This window comes from Gavia stellata, chromosome 21, assembly GCF_030936135.1.
Source record: "Gavia stellata isolate bGavSte3 chromosome 21, bGavSte3.hap2, whole genome shotgun sequence".
NCBI classification, from domain to species: domain Eukaryota; kingdom Metazoa; phylum Chordata; class Aves; order Gaviiformes; family Gaviidae; genus Gavia; species Gavia stellata.
In genome coordinates this window covers 11273645-11287973 of record NC_082614.1, presented here as the reverse complement: position 1 = coordinate 11287973, position 14329 = coordinate 11273645, and the positions used below count along the sequence as shown (strand labels likewise).

General features: G+C 44.6%; 2 protein-coding genes across 3 annotated transcripts in view; one reads left to right on the top strand and one right to left on the bottom strand.

Moving 5' to 3' along the window:
- The window catches only part of SLC15A4 (solute carrier family 15 member 4), a 28164-nt gene extending 20020 nt beyond the window's left edge, over positions 1 to 8144 (bottom strand). Inside the window, exon 1 of the mRNA XM_009813056.2 lies at positions 7575 to 8144. Within this exon, the coding sequence (XP_009811358.2) occupies positions 7575 to 8144 (570 nt within the window). The remainder of the gene's footprint in view (positions 1 to 7574) is intronic.
- A 4547-nt stretch (positions 8145 to 12691) lies between these two features.
- GLT1D1 (glycosyltransferase 1 domain containing 1) overlaps positions 12692 to 14329 on the top strand; it is a 53312-nt gene continuing 51674 nt past the window's right edge. For both annotated transcript variants that reach the window (XM_059827463.1, XM_059827462.1), the window contains exon 1: positions 12692 to 12759. In XM_059827463.1, the coding sequence (XP_059683446.1) occupies positions 12692 to 12759 (68 nt within the window). The remainder of the gene's footprint in view (positions 12760 to 14329) is intronic.

The window sequence follows — 14329 nt, the reverse complement described above, 5'->3', positions numbered from 1 at the left end:
CCCCAGTAAACATTTATCCGTCTATTAAGTCAGCACTGTTCCCAGTGCTATTTTTCTGCTTGAAGCTCTCAATGTCTCTCCAGTGAAAGTGAAGACATTCCTGGTTTATAGAATTATCCTGTTCAGTTTTCAACCGTCACTCTTTATTCTGTATTGCCTACCATAAGTAACCCCAGGTTTTGTAATTAAATCACAGGAACCCAGCATTGCTCATAAGATGTGATGTAAGAGAAATTATGCAAGTTAAAATTTGAAACACATTAAAAAGATCAACTAGTCTGTAGAAGAATTCATAATACCATATTTGTCACTGTTTTATGACTGAAAGGCCATTAACAGTGACTAGCAAGATGTGCCATGCACCAGTCTTGCTAAGTCAGTTGTTTTTGATTTCTAATTGCAAGTTTCCCTTCCTCATTTGCCAGATCTTCAAACGATCTGTGTTTAGTTTGCAATATGAAAAGCAAGCTATGTCTTGAAATAAGTCTTTAACATTGTCAGTTCTGATTTACAGATTCAAGTTTCTCAGTGGTGCACAAACCCATCTGTATCACTTAACCAAGCCTAACAAAAGAAATATTAAGGCATCTATACCTATGCACAGTTAATAGCATTGTTAGGCATTCAGGTAGGTCTGTTAGTATGTCAAATACAATCTTGCAGCATAAACCCATGAAATTCTTCCTTTCCAGTTTCAACTTGGTACTCATTTCTTAATTTTAACAGTCATCACCTGCAGTAGTGTATCAAGCTATGAATTCCTTCTAAACCCCAAATGGCAGCAGGATATTAGCAAACAATTACATTGTAAACACCGTGCTCCAACTTATGTAAAGAGTTAGCAATCTATTTTATGAAATTTCCATTTCTTCATCATAAAGTCTCAGTTCTCTTACAATTTCTGCAAGGTAAATGATGTCCCATCCTCCCTCTTACAAATGACCTTGCTTACATCTATTCAAAGAGAAGCTGGGAGATGAAAGCAAACTTTGATACAGGTAAGAACAGGGCAACCACAGCGCGATGCTTCTATCAAGTATTATCCCAGCCTCCAACCATTAGCTCCTGAGAAACTTCCTGAACCAAGGATGGCTTCTATCTATTTAATAAACACAGCAGATGTCCTCTCCATGAACTTGTCCAGCCTGCCTCTGAACCCAGATCAGCTTTTAGAATCCATAATATCCTATGGCAAAGAGCTCCCCAGCTAATTACATGGTGGGAAGAACCACTTCCATTTGTCCATTTTGAACCTGTCCTGTACTAGCCTCACTTGTTTTACCTAGTTCCAGGAAACAGCAGAAGACAGCTGAGCTTTATCCATCCCTGGTCCATTTCTGCCTCTCTTCCCTGATCATTATTTCCACCAACCACTGCCACATCTTCCTTCTAGCTGCCTTTTCAGAGATAGGAAGTTGTAGACTGTTTCATGATTCCTTGCATGGAAACTACTGACCATGTCTGTGGCCCTTCCCTGAAACCTTCTTCTCCATCTCCAGTATCCTTTTTGAAACAGAGTGACCAAAAAGGAATGCAATGCTCAAGGGACAGACTTACAATGAAAAGAATCCATTTTCTGCTTCCTTATCAAAGTATATATACGCACGAAAAATCACATGACAGCCACATCCAAAATGCCACTATGGCATTTTATTGACAAACCTTAATAACTTAATAAAAATCACACTGAACTAGGTGGTGGAATATCTTGTCAAAGTGGAAGAGCTATGAAGATGTCTTACCAAAACCAGAAAACACAGTAGAGTTAAAAGGCAATCCTTGTAGTTCCTTTCAAACATCACACTGCCCAAAATATTAGCTATATTACATTTACAGCAGACTACTCAAAGTTTCCCCCAGCTGGCTATTACTTGAGCTGTGTGACAGCACAAAATAGATTGGTTTATTCTCTTCATAAGTAGATACTATGTTTTAATAAGAAGAAAACCATGTCAGAATTTTATTATTTTTATCAAGGACAAGTATTTTTCACAAAACTGCAAGAATTCTCCTTTTCCCCCTCATTCCTGTATTATTTTCAATCACGCAAGCAGGAAGAAAAATCTATCACTCCCTCTGCTCAATTTCATCTGTGCTCAAGCATAGCAGCACTGTCCTTGTGGTACCAGCACCACCAGCTTCATTATATTCTTAACATCCTACCAGCAACTGCAGCAGGAAAATGATGCACGTAAACGGCACAAGCATGGTGTGGGTCCTGGATCGAATCTGTCCTGTGGGCTAAGGGTTCCACAGCCCTGCACTGAAAGTCAAAATAGGTACGTTTAAAAGATTTTGCCCCCATCACAACAAAACAGCTTAAAAACAGTAGTAGTGCCTAAAAGGTATGAAAAAAGTCACCTTCTTAGATTTACCATGTTTTAGTCAAACTCCTTACAACAGGAAAATGCAAACAATATCAGCGAAATGCCATGGCTAGAGTGCAAGGCTTCCTATCACTGAACAAAAACACTGTAGTAAATCTGTTTCAAAGGTGCCCTGACTCGAATGAACGTTAGCAAGTATCTAATACACACAATTTATTTGCTCTAGGTAACATGTTGCTTTGCAAATGAACTCAGATTCGGACATTTTCCACAGAATATACCAGTATTGGACAGCTGTCACTTATTTAGATCAATTCCCACTGCAAAATATCCAGGTCTGAGTCTCCAGTTCATTGTTCTGCATTCTTCAAACCTTTCACACCTTTTTTCCCTACTAAATGGGATAGCACATCATTCTCCAAGAACACTAAGGAACAATCCAGTAGTGCTTCCACTGCAATAAAAATACAGAATGACCTACTGTACCATACAAGGAGCATTCCAATTGCCCTAAGTTTTCCTCTTTTAAAGTATAGGGCAAATTTTAATTAAAAAAGAAACCCACAAAAAAACCCCACCCACCCTCCAAAAAACAAACAAAAAAACCCACCAAAAAAACCCCACCAACACAGAAATTAAGGAAATGAGCAACTCTAAGTGTTCTGGCCACAGCTGTTTTGTTGGTCATTGCCCACATGTGAATGCTGCCTGCATTCAGGTGTGCCTCTAAAGAGGATATAAAACAATCTTGCTACTTTCAAGACATCTAACATAACTTTTGCAAAAGAAAAATCTAACCTAACACTTGATTTTCCTACAGTCCAAAAGGTGTTTTTCTTGATATATCTGATAACTATCCTTTATATATAGTTAATTCAAAGGCAGAAAGAAAAACACAGTGACTTTCTGAGTTTTCTAACTGGGACCTACACAGCACCGGATTCAAAATAGTAAAGGAGTAGTTCTCAAAATCAAAATTTCTAATACAAAAGACTTGTATCAGACTGACTATGGTCAGATGAGACGTAATTACGACCACAGTTTTCATGATAAAGAATCCTGAGTGCCTGGAACACTACGTTATGTGAATTGTGTAATCATTGGGTTATTTACAGCCACTTTCAGCAGAGGACATATCAGCTGTGTAACTCTGCACTGCAATACTCTAAACTCATTTATACCCTAACTGAGATAAGGTTAACATCTTACAATCCAAACAAAATTTTAAAGGCAACTAAAACAAAGACAGAAAGAGTAACTGAGATCTTTAGTTTACAACACCTGATGAAAAGTCATTACAAATATCTGACCTACAGCAACTTCCACAGCACAGCTGACCTTAATGTTAATACTTAGACCTCATTTTGACTGAGAAGAAAGACGATCACTTGCTGAATTATCCCTCCCCTGGATTTTCCAACACCAACATCTTTCCTAGGAGATGATCTAAATAAATAAACCAAAGCAGTTCGTACAGCTTGAAACCAAAGATATTGCACAGCTCAAATATTAAGATTCTATTAGATTCTCCTGCTTTTTATGTAAAGAGCCAGGAATCTACACAAGCATCATTGCTTCTCCATAGTTCCTGTGTTTAGATGCTTTGCCACAAAGTAATTTCCTAGCTCTCTACAGCTAGGTCAGTTTCAAGGAAATGGTTATCCACAGGATTTCTTATTTTTGCCGCAGCTAGTGCCTGTCTGGTGCCTACCATTGCACTGTGACATCTGATTTCTGACATCATCTGCAAATGATCTCAAGTATTTCCTAAACCCCAACATTTCAGAGTTCCAGTATGTCATAACCTTCCCTCTCCCTCTTCACATCATGATAGAGCCAAAGCTATGACCTCCTATTTGACTCACATAAAGGAAAAAGAAGATTATTTAAAAGTTACTGACATTAGCAGTTTTCATTTGCTCCTGCAATCGACTGATAGTCACAAGCAACAAATGTAACAAAAACCCCCAAACTTATGCCAACTATGTGAGCAGTCACACACCAGAGCAAGGATGAAAACATAGAAGCTTGCCCTTTTCCTTAGCCCACAAAAGAAAGAGCAATGACAACAGTTTTCTGCAGTCAAATTTACTCTTACAGAATTCTGACCTTCTAATCCATCACTACAGGCACCAATTATTCTTTGAGAGCATCTGGAGAGAGCTCAGTACCAGAGCTATACAGTACTACTCAGTTGCTACATAATTTCAAATTTTTATACTAAAATTTGGCCAGTCCACATTTAAAGTCTGCTTCCTCTCACTAGTGTCATATCTATTCTGTTTCTGTTGGAAACAGAAACAAATTAGTACTGCCCATGTGAATGCCACAACTTCAGTTTTCAAACCGTCATCTGCAGAGCCTTAGATGTCCACAGTCTCCTAAGGAGCTCAACAACAACAACAAAGCAACCTGAAGTTAGTGACCTTGAATTCTTTATACATTGTCCCCCACCCTTCCCCAGCGGCTGGAAAATCTAAGTTCTACAAATAAATAAATAAAGGTTGAAAATCACTCTAAAGCCATCTTTAGACCAGCAATTTCCAATAGCGTCCTGCCTCTGGTGATGCTACTGTGACAACAATGGTTTTAGCAAAGCTAGAAGATTTTGGCAGGTTATGGACTGATAGATTTAATGACTACGATGGTAATTCAGAACGAAGATATACTGTAGGTTAAAACTAGCATCTCTAATCACCATAACCCCAAACCAGATTAATCTATAATTAGAATAACGATTATAGCTGATACAGGATCAGCAGTCTACTACTAATGTTGGCTTCAATGTTGAAGCTAAACCAGCTTTCACAATCATGAGGGATAGTCACATTGTGTCCTAACTACAGAAAAGTCACAAACTGCTGCATAGAACGGGAAGTGACTGCAAAACACTCACACTTAAAAAGGGAACTGGAAAGTGCCAGGTTATACGTATCACATGATTATAAACACTATTCTGAGAACCATCAGTTCAGATTTAGACCTGTATGATGAATCAGTCTGCAACTTCTAGAAAAACGGCTCTTATATATAAACACAGTGAAGTAAAGCTGGTCTATACCTAGTTCGCAGGAACTGATTTTTTGCTAAGCTGACTGGCAAAAGTAACTCAATACTAAGTCTACTTATTCACTTGTGACTGTACTTCTAAAAGCATCCATTTAACAGAAATTAAGAAATTACATCTTTTTAACTTCAGAGGAAAATTAATATTGGAATTTAGCTTCCAATTTTCCACAAAGTGATTCTTTTCTTCTAAATAAAAAAATCCTCATGATATTTGGGCTCTTCACCCAAATTATAGATGATATGTTAAAAATGTAATATTTACATGGCAATTTTTAAGAGATCTGCAATGAAATGTAATTAACAATATCTGAAAGGTGGTTCATGTCAGCTAAAGTACACGATATACAATTCATATTTTCCTTTGTTTGGTATTCAAGGGAAAGAGGACAAATCTTATCAGCACACGTCCAGCCAAAACATGTTTGCATTGTATTCGGGCTTCCCAAGAATGCGACTCTGGGAGACAGACTTTATTCTCAGCAATATGTATCCATCCACCCAGCAGTTTGCTACATTCCTATGCAGGGAGAAGGCACCCAAGAGGGCCCAAAACTGCACAACAAGGTAAGTGGCATGCTGTAATGTATTTAACAATAGATAAGCCAGAAAGACAGAGAAAGGGAAAAACGCAGTCCTCGGCAGAGCTCTACTGATTATTATGAACCAGAAAGGAGTATTTCTTTTGCTTCACCCTACATAAATCACTGTGAATTATCTGCAAACCTAGCCAAAAACTGCCTTCCATGAAATCCTGTGGGGAAAGCCTTTAAAAAAATCCAGCTACAGCTAAACAGCTACACTTCCATTGGCAATGGTTCTCCTTTTGCTCTGTTCCTGCCATTATTTATCTCTCATATTTAATGTTCATAAAGTGTTCTGGGGATAAGCAGTCAGTTTTGAAAAACACCTTACAAGATAAAGTCATATTAAAGCTATTTCACTTGATGGGCTCACGCTGGCTTAAACAGAACCAATACACCAGGGAGACACAATCGTAGGCTATAATAATGTTTTACATTTATATACTGCCTTTCACCCAGAACTGCAGAATTTATAATATATGAAATGCCAAAGAATGACAAATGTAAACTGCACAAGAGAGAACAGAGGTATGTTTGGCAAAGATATTGTGGCAGGTCCTACCTCTCACAAAGAATTTCATGGCATTTCTGACACCTGCACTAACCAGAACTCAATGGGCCAGTGAACTGACATGCAATGGGATCAGAGGTATTTTCCTTGCTTTCTCATCAAGAGTGGTTTGGTTAGAAAAGCTGCTCAGTATCTAAGCATCCGCAACTTTCAATTTGTAAAGCAGAAATTATACTCCAATTCAACATCCACAGTCAGCATGCTACCTTAGCATAAGATTGTAAAAAAATACATGCAACAGTGCATTCCAGTTGATACTAAACTACGAGCTGTCTCTGATATTTTCTGTAAAGCCACTTGGTTCTGCAGTGATGATCCAATGAATGATATCACTGAAGTGGATCTGAGTAAGGTCATTCAACAGGACATGTTATGAGAACAGCCCAGGTAATACATTTACCATGTTGAGAACACCCTTCCACCCATTATCTGGCACAACATTAGCCTGCACAAAAATATCACTCAACTCAAGGGCACAGTGCAGCACACAGAGGATACCTAAAGTCTAAAAAAATGTTTGTTCTCGATCCTTCATTTATCACAGCATGATAAAGGCCTCTGACCAGTGCCCTAGAAGGCCCATGCTATCCTTGTCAAAGCTAAAATGTGTATCAGATATTTCACCTGATGAGCTCTGAGGTCAAATTAACTGGGTACAAACTCCACAATGGAGGAAAGTTAACAATCCACTTAATGGCCATTAAGTATTCAAACCAACTCCTCAAGATGCTGATGGCTTAGCCAAATCAGGTACCACACGTAAAGCAGGGCTACCAGGAAACCGAGGGTCAGACACCATACAGACACCAAAATTACATCTAACAGGATACAACTTAGCAGCTTGTGTTACACAGGGAAAAAAGCTGGATGATCTGATTCCCTCTGAGACTTAACACCTACAGCAACGTGAATCAGTAGGTGCACTGTCCATCCCACCAAGGCAAGCCCCCCTGCATGACTGACAACCATCCCCTGGTTCAGATCAGCACCCACAAATGATTCGGCAGCTGCCAAATAATACTTGACCTGGTCCGCCCCAAAAGGAGTGATGTTGGCCTTGACTGACCCGACGCCCAGCCCCACGAGGACCAGTCCGACGAAGGTGGCGGTGGCACAGTAGCGGGTGGCTCCCACCTGGGAGCAAGGCGCCATGGTGGCGTTGGCCGCTGGAGAGGAGCAGTTCTCTACGGGGAACAAGGGGATGTCCCCGCAGAGGCCCTGGCGCGTGTGAGGTGCGGCGATGACAGGGAAGGCCAGCATGCCCAGCAGGTAGAGTGCCATGCTGAGCAGGATGGTGCCAAACTTGCCCAGGAGGGCGTCAGCCAACCAGCCACCGAAAGGCGACACCAGGTAGGTGATGCCCATGAAGAGCAGCAGGGCCTGGCTGGCCTGGGCACCCTCCCAGCCGTAGGGAGGCCCGTTGAGGAACAGCACCAGGTTGGAGGTGATGCCGTAGAAGGCCACTCGCTCCAGCAGCTCGGCCAGCAGCACGGCGGCGCAGGCCAACCGCCGCCCGTGGAAAGCGCTGCTCGCTGCCCGCCCGCGCTCCCCGCTGCTCAGCAAGGGGCTGTGCTCGCTCGGCTGGGCCTCCTCCATGACGGTGCCTCCTTCGCGGACCCGCCGCGCTTCCCGGCCCACCCGGAGGAAACTTCGCCGCTGTCGCGCGGCAGGGCCCGGCCCGGCCCGCCCACGCGGCGGACGACACGTCGCCATTGGCTGAGGGCGCCGTCGCTCCGCCGGCAGCGCCGTCACGTGGGCGGCTGGGACGCAGGGAGAGGCGGCTGAGCCGAGACGGGGCGGGGCTAGCGGGGGCGGGGGACGGGACGGGACATGGCGGACCGGAAGCTGCGGGGTGTGTCCGTTCGGAGGTAGCGGCTGTGAGGGGATCCGGGGCCGGGCGCCCGGGCCGAGCAGGCCGCGGGGCATCTCCTCAGCGCTGAGACTGAGCCGAGCCGGGGGCTGGTCACACCCCCGGGAGCTTCACCGGGGAAGGGAGGTGGCAGCATTCTCCCCGCAGGTTTTCCCTCGCCGCTTTCATTTGGATGCCAGGAGGGGTAAAGAGGGCGAAGGGGGGAGGCTGCATCAGGGAAAATTGATTTTATGGTTATTTCGTGCGTTAGGTCAGGCTGGGAATTACATTTGAGGCATTAACTGGAGCTGTGTGACTTTATTAACCACACAGGTTCAGCGCTGGCTTCCATGAGAGCCCTCATTTTCTCCTTAGGTTTACCCAGCAGTAACGACAGGGAAATAAAAATGCCATTTGTTCCCTGCTTCGCTTCTCAGTCGGAGAAGCAAAAGCGAGGATTGTCCCGGTAAAGTGGCCATCCTGAGAAAAACCATGAATGTGCATTCTAAACGACTGCTTTTGCCCACGTTACGCAGCTACTGGTAATGCAGCAGGAGCTGCGCTGCCATTACGGACCCCGCAGGGTGGGCGAGCGGCGGCTGGGCCTTGGTGTTCGCGGTTAGGTTTATCTGAGGTTACCTGCAGTAATCGTATGTCATAAGTACATGTGGAGAACGGAGGCTCGGATTTGAATGGAACAAAGTGCATGATTAAAATGAGAAAACATAAATTAGTGGTTGCAAGATCGGGGCCCTAAGATGTTCTTTTGTTCCACCATCACGTATGTTGAGGTAAAGGTCATGAAAGTATGTTATTGTCTTCAACAGCAGATCTTAAAGTCATATTTTTTTAGCCACGAGAAAGTGGGGAAGATACTCCTGGTTGTGTGTTTTCAATGCAAAAGGTAAATTGTTTGACATCATATAGTTACACCCAACATCTAGGTGTGACTTAAAGTTTTTGGAACAGCGTTGGTAATTGAGCAAGCAATGCTTGTAAAAGTAAATACATTCATTTAATGATGGGCCTTTGTAAATAACATGCCCTAAAAATGACTCATTAAATATATTTGCTCTCTTAACTAGTTAAATTTCATGACAAAGGACAATGAGGAAAATGCAAGTAGTTGTACAGAGATCTCTTTTCGTGAACTACTGTAACATGACTGATTCTGTAATTTAAAAAAATTACATTTCAGCTTTGCCCAGCTTAATACAGTATATCATATCAATTGTGATTACATTTTCTAAGGGGTCTAGTAGTATTTGCTAGAGACTACAAAGTAATTAAGCAGTCTTTGTGTTATTGTGTGTTTTAATATATGCAGATATCACATTCTGGGCCCTTCATAATTTACCTTTGTGAGCGGGGTGAGATTTTTATCTTGGCCTACCCAACCACTGTTACAAACACCTAGCAATGCTGAATACTATTTGAAATGTACATTTTATAACATTATTTAAATCTTCAGGTATTGAGAAGTAGGTACTCTCGCTAAAATTCAAAAGCTACTGTTACAACCTGAACATTCTCTCTGGAAGTACAGCAGCTTCAGGAAGGTGATTTTTAATTTTCCTCTGAACAAGAATGCTTAGCTACATTATTATTTAAAACTTCATTAAGATACATCCATGACCCTTTCCTCAAATACAATGAATGCATCTATGTATATACAGTGAAACATTAGTTCATGTACATGTTTTCAAAGACACAGCAATACTTAATGCTGCAAAGACTTGCAGATTTTTAATTTTGTCAGTCAAGGCCTATATAGCATAAAAACCAAAGTTACCATAAATAGTAATAAAATGTTAAGACCTCTTTGACTGTTTCCTTTATTTCTTCTTTATTTTCCAGATGACTGGTTAAATTTCCTCGTTTGTTTCATGGAGCAGGCCTTGTCTTACTTGGATGTTTGCATTTTTGTCTTTTTTGTGTTGTTACATGCTAAATGCGCTGGATAGCTATTGTCTGGTTTTAGAGCTAGCAGCAGTGAAAAGTTACAATGGCCAAGCTATTTGTAATTAGGTATCTCATGCAACTACCAAAACCGCAGCTTCCTTTTAACCCAAAACATGACTTCTGAGCATCGTCACATACCCTGCTTTAGGCTGTGCAACTAGGGGATGTCCCCATTCTGGATTACGTAGGCTGTTTTAGGTACAGGGCTGCAGCAACAGGGGAAGGTGTGTTTCTTGGCTGGCACACACGCTGCCAACTTTTTGTGGTGTGATGCAGCTGGATGAGCTGCGTTGTGTGTGGGAGATCTTGGAAGCAGAAGGAGGGTCTGCTGGGAAAGGATATAGAGTAGCAATGTATCAAGAGACTGAAGGGCAGCTGCATAAGCTTCATTCAGTCCGTGGAATACATTACAGGTCTGTTAGACTGATGGCTGGGCAGCAGTGACTAACAGAGATGGCTGGTGCTAGATTTGAGGGTGGTAAATGCTCTCAAAAGCCCAAATATGTTTCATATAGGCCACTTACAGTGAAACAAACTTTAAGGCTAGAATCCTGGCTGGGTTGACAGAAGCCCTCTAAATTTCAGTGGGGCTGGGATTTCATGCCAGAAATGCTTTTTAAAATGGTGATGAAAATAGCTTGGTGCTGCCTACCCTTAAATTAGCATTTATGCTATTTTTAGCATTTATGCAACATTTATTGCTCTTCTAAGTTGTAGCTATCTTTTTTAGTTTAGATGGAGTTTAAAATGGTCTGAATAATGTTGTGCTGAATTATTTCTAAGTGGTTACTCAGTGAGATGCAGACAGTTGAACATAGATCTGCAGCATGAAGACCCATTAGCATAACGCGAGCCAGCCTGCCAAAATGCTTACAATTCACCAGAATACGCTCCAATATATATCTTTATCACTTCTAAATCCTCAGTTCCTGAATACCTGTCATCCTCAGAGATTCACACAAGTTATTTGAAGAACTACTATTTTAACAATTCTTAAATTTAAGAGCATTTCTATGTATGCAGCATATTTTTCTCCCTCTACCTGACATTGAGACTTGAAGAGTAATTTAAGCCACAATAAACAGGCACTGCAGTTTGCAGTCTACCTTTCCCTGTCTCCTACAGCCTTGGGGAAACATAAGCGTCTCTCTGGTGAATTACATCAGGGAACCAGACCATGTTGTAAGTATACAAGCAAAAAAGTGAGTTTTCTGTTAGATCATGCCCTCCTTCTCATCTGTCTCATGGCCACAAATGTCCTGCACATGTGCTCAATGTTTTTACAAAAGATTCAATCAAGTTCAAGGCTGTGAATATCTACAGTCAGCCACCTGACCTCTATCAGTCTCCCAACAGACTGCCTAAACTGGCCTCCCAGTCTTCCTGCCTGCTGCCCCACCCATCTGATCTTAGCTGCTTACTCCCTTTCTGGTTATAATTGAGCTTTATCCTGAAGCCTGGCTTGATACTTTGGGATACAGTTTTCTTGGTCCTGAGTTCAGGCTCTTCCTTTTTCTCTTTTCTGCTTTGTTGTATCTTTGGATTCTGCCTGCTGTGGAGGCTGTGATTTCCCACCAGAGCTTTCCCCTGGTCTTAGAACCCTTTGGCTCTGCTTCATCGTATGGCCGTCCTGACATTTAGTGTGGTCTTTGACCGTCCCGTTGCCTTGTTCTTTGGACTAGCGCATTCCTCTGGCTTTTCTGGTTGTTGGCATCTGATCCACAATTAGTTTTTTCTCCATTCCTGCACTGAATATGAACCACCTTCATCTTGGGAGACACATGGCGACTGTGGTATAGCTGAGGAACTGCCTCAGGAGATGGTAGCTGACACAACCGTTCCCTGATGCTCTTCTCAAGAGGTCTCTTGCGCGACCAACAATGTAAGACTTGGAGTACGTCATCTTTGTGACTGTTCAATGGAAATACGTAGCACTATTTAGAGGTGGGGGGAAGGGACCCAAACCTCCTGGCACGAGACCGGGCGCTTGGCTCTGTAGTCAAGTGCCCTCTGACCAGGGACACCTGGCAGGTGCGCAGCCGTCCCCTCAGCAGACGGGTCCTGCCACCCTGAGGGCCGCGCTCAGCCCTCGCGGGTAGGCCGGAGCCACCCAACGCAGGGCTTCGCGGGGGGCCCGGGGCGGCCCGGGCTGCGCGGCCTTCCCGCCCCCCTGACCGCGGCGGCGGGCGGGCCGGGGCTGCGGCAGGTGGCACACCCGCTCCGCGGCGCTGTTTCCGGGAGGCCGCGGGGCCGCGGCAGGTGAAGAAGGCGGCGGCCGCGGCGCTGCCCCTCAGTGAGGTGGCTCCCGCCCGGGCGGACAGGAGGGGCCGCTATGAGGCTGCTCTTGCTGGCGTGCCTCCGAGCGCAGACTGGCAACGCGACCACCGCGGCCAGGATACAGTAAGTGTCCCCCGGCCCCGCCATGCGAGGGGAGAGGGGATCCCCGCTGCCTGCTATCCTATCCCGCTGCCTGCCTGCTTACCCCTCGGGATCCTCGCCACCGCTCCTGCCTGCGCTCCCCGCTCATCGGCGTGCTGGAGGGGAGGCGGGGTCGGCCCCCCCTCCCCTCACGCTGAGGCCGCCGCAGCCCTCCCCGGCGGGCAGAGGGGGCTCCGCGGCGGGGGCCGGTGCCGCGGACCCATCGCGGGGCTGGGCCAGGGGGCGGCGGGGGCCGTCCGCCATACGCTGCCCCCGTTGGCGCACGGAGGCGGTGTCTCTCCCACCTCAGCCGCGTGGGTGGCTGGCGCCGGGGGTGTGTGAGGGCGACGGCGGCCGAGCGCCGAGGCAGGCCCGCTCTGACAGCGCTGGGGAGGGATCCGCCGCTTGCAGGGGAGCCGGGGCCTGCTGGCTGTGGGGCCGAACCCGGGGCCGGGGGGGGGCGGCCCCCGCTGCGGCTCTGTCTGGGCAACGTGTCCCTCTTTGCCGTACTACTGGGGAGTAAGGGAGAGGGGAGGCTGAGAGGTTCTCCCTCCCAAAAAAACCCCAAACCCAAAAAACCAAACAAAAAGCCTTTCTGCTCAGGGCAGTGCTGGCACAGGAGCAGTTCACACTGCAGGGTGACCCGAGCTCGCAAGCCAAGAGCGGAGGTCCCCTCACCAGCCGCCCCACTGAGCCCTTGCACAACCGGGGTTAGTCAGTGGTGGATTTCCTAAGGGCTCCCTGCTTTGAGAAATACCCAGAATAAGATGAGAAGTCAATGCGAAGAGCAGTAGGCTCTGGGAGCTCTGAAATAAGGGTCCATACAGAAGCTCTCCTAGAGCAGCAGTTCTGCAAGAGCCACTCCAGTTGATGCCCTTGCTGTGGGGATTCAACGGGCAGCTCTCATGGCGGTTATGGACATGAATCTGTAGAGCTTTGAAATTGTTTGGACTAACAGAACTGCATAAATACTTAATATCCTTAATGTCCCTATTTAACTTTTTCTATCACGTGGAAAAAGGATGTGGCTGACAGCATTTCTGAGGGCTTTGCTGTGCATGTGAGCTTTGTTTTTTTTTAAAAAGCCGCTATAAAAATGAAACAATTTCTGAATGGTTTTGTCCATTGAGGCCCGAAATAAGGACTCGCTTGCTTCTTACCTGTCAGTCTCATCCACAGTTTAGTTGTTTTTCTCAGGATGAATCTCTTAGGATAGCCTTCTGCTGTTACAATTTTTCCCTGACCTTGATCTGCATATTACCACACTTTTAATGTTACGCATAGAAATAGTCCTCTGACATGAAGTTTTCACACTAGTTGTGTCATACCAAGTTCAGTCTTAGATTTGTACAGGGCTACTGTATTGTGTAAGATAGCGGTAGAACATACCTGCTGCCTCATGTCAGTCACCCAGGCATTGAAGATGTAAAGCAAGTGGAACGTAAAGACCAGAGGAAGCTGAAGTTTTCCGTATTTTAAAAGAATAATTATTAATAAAATGTTGAGCTAAACCAAATAGGTTCTTATGTTTATAATACACTTTTTTTAACCT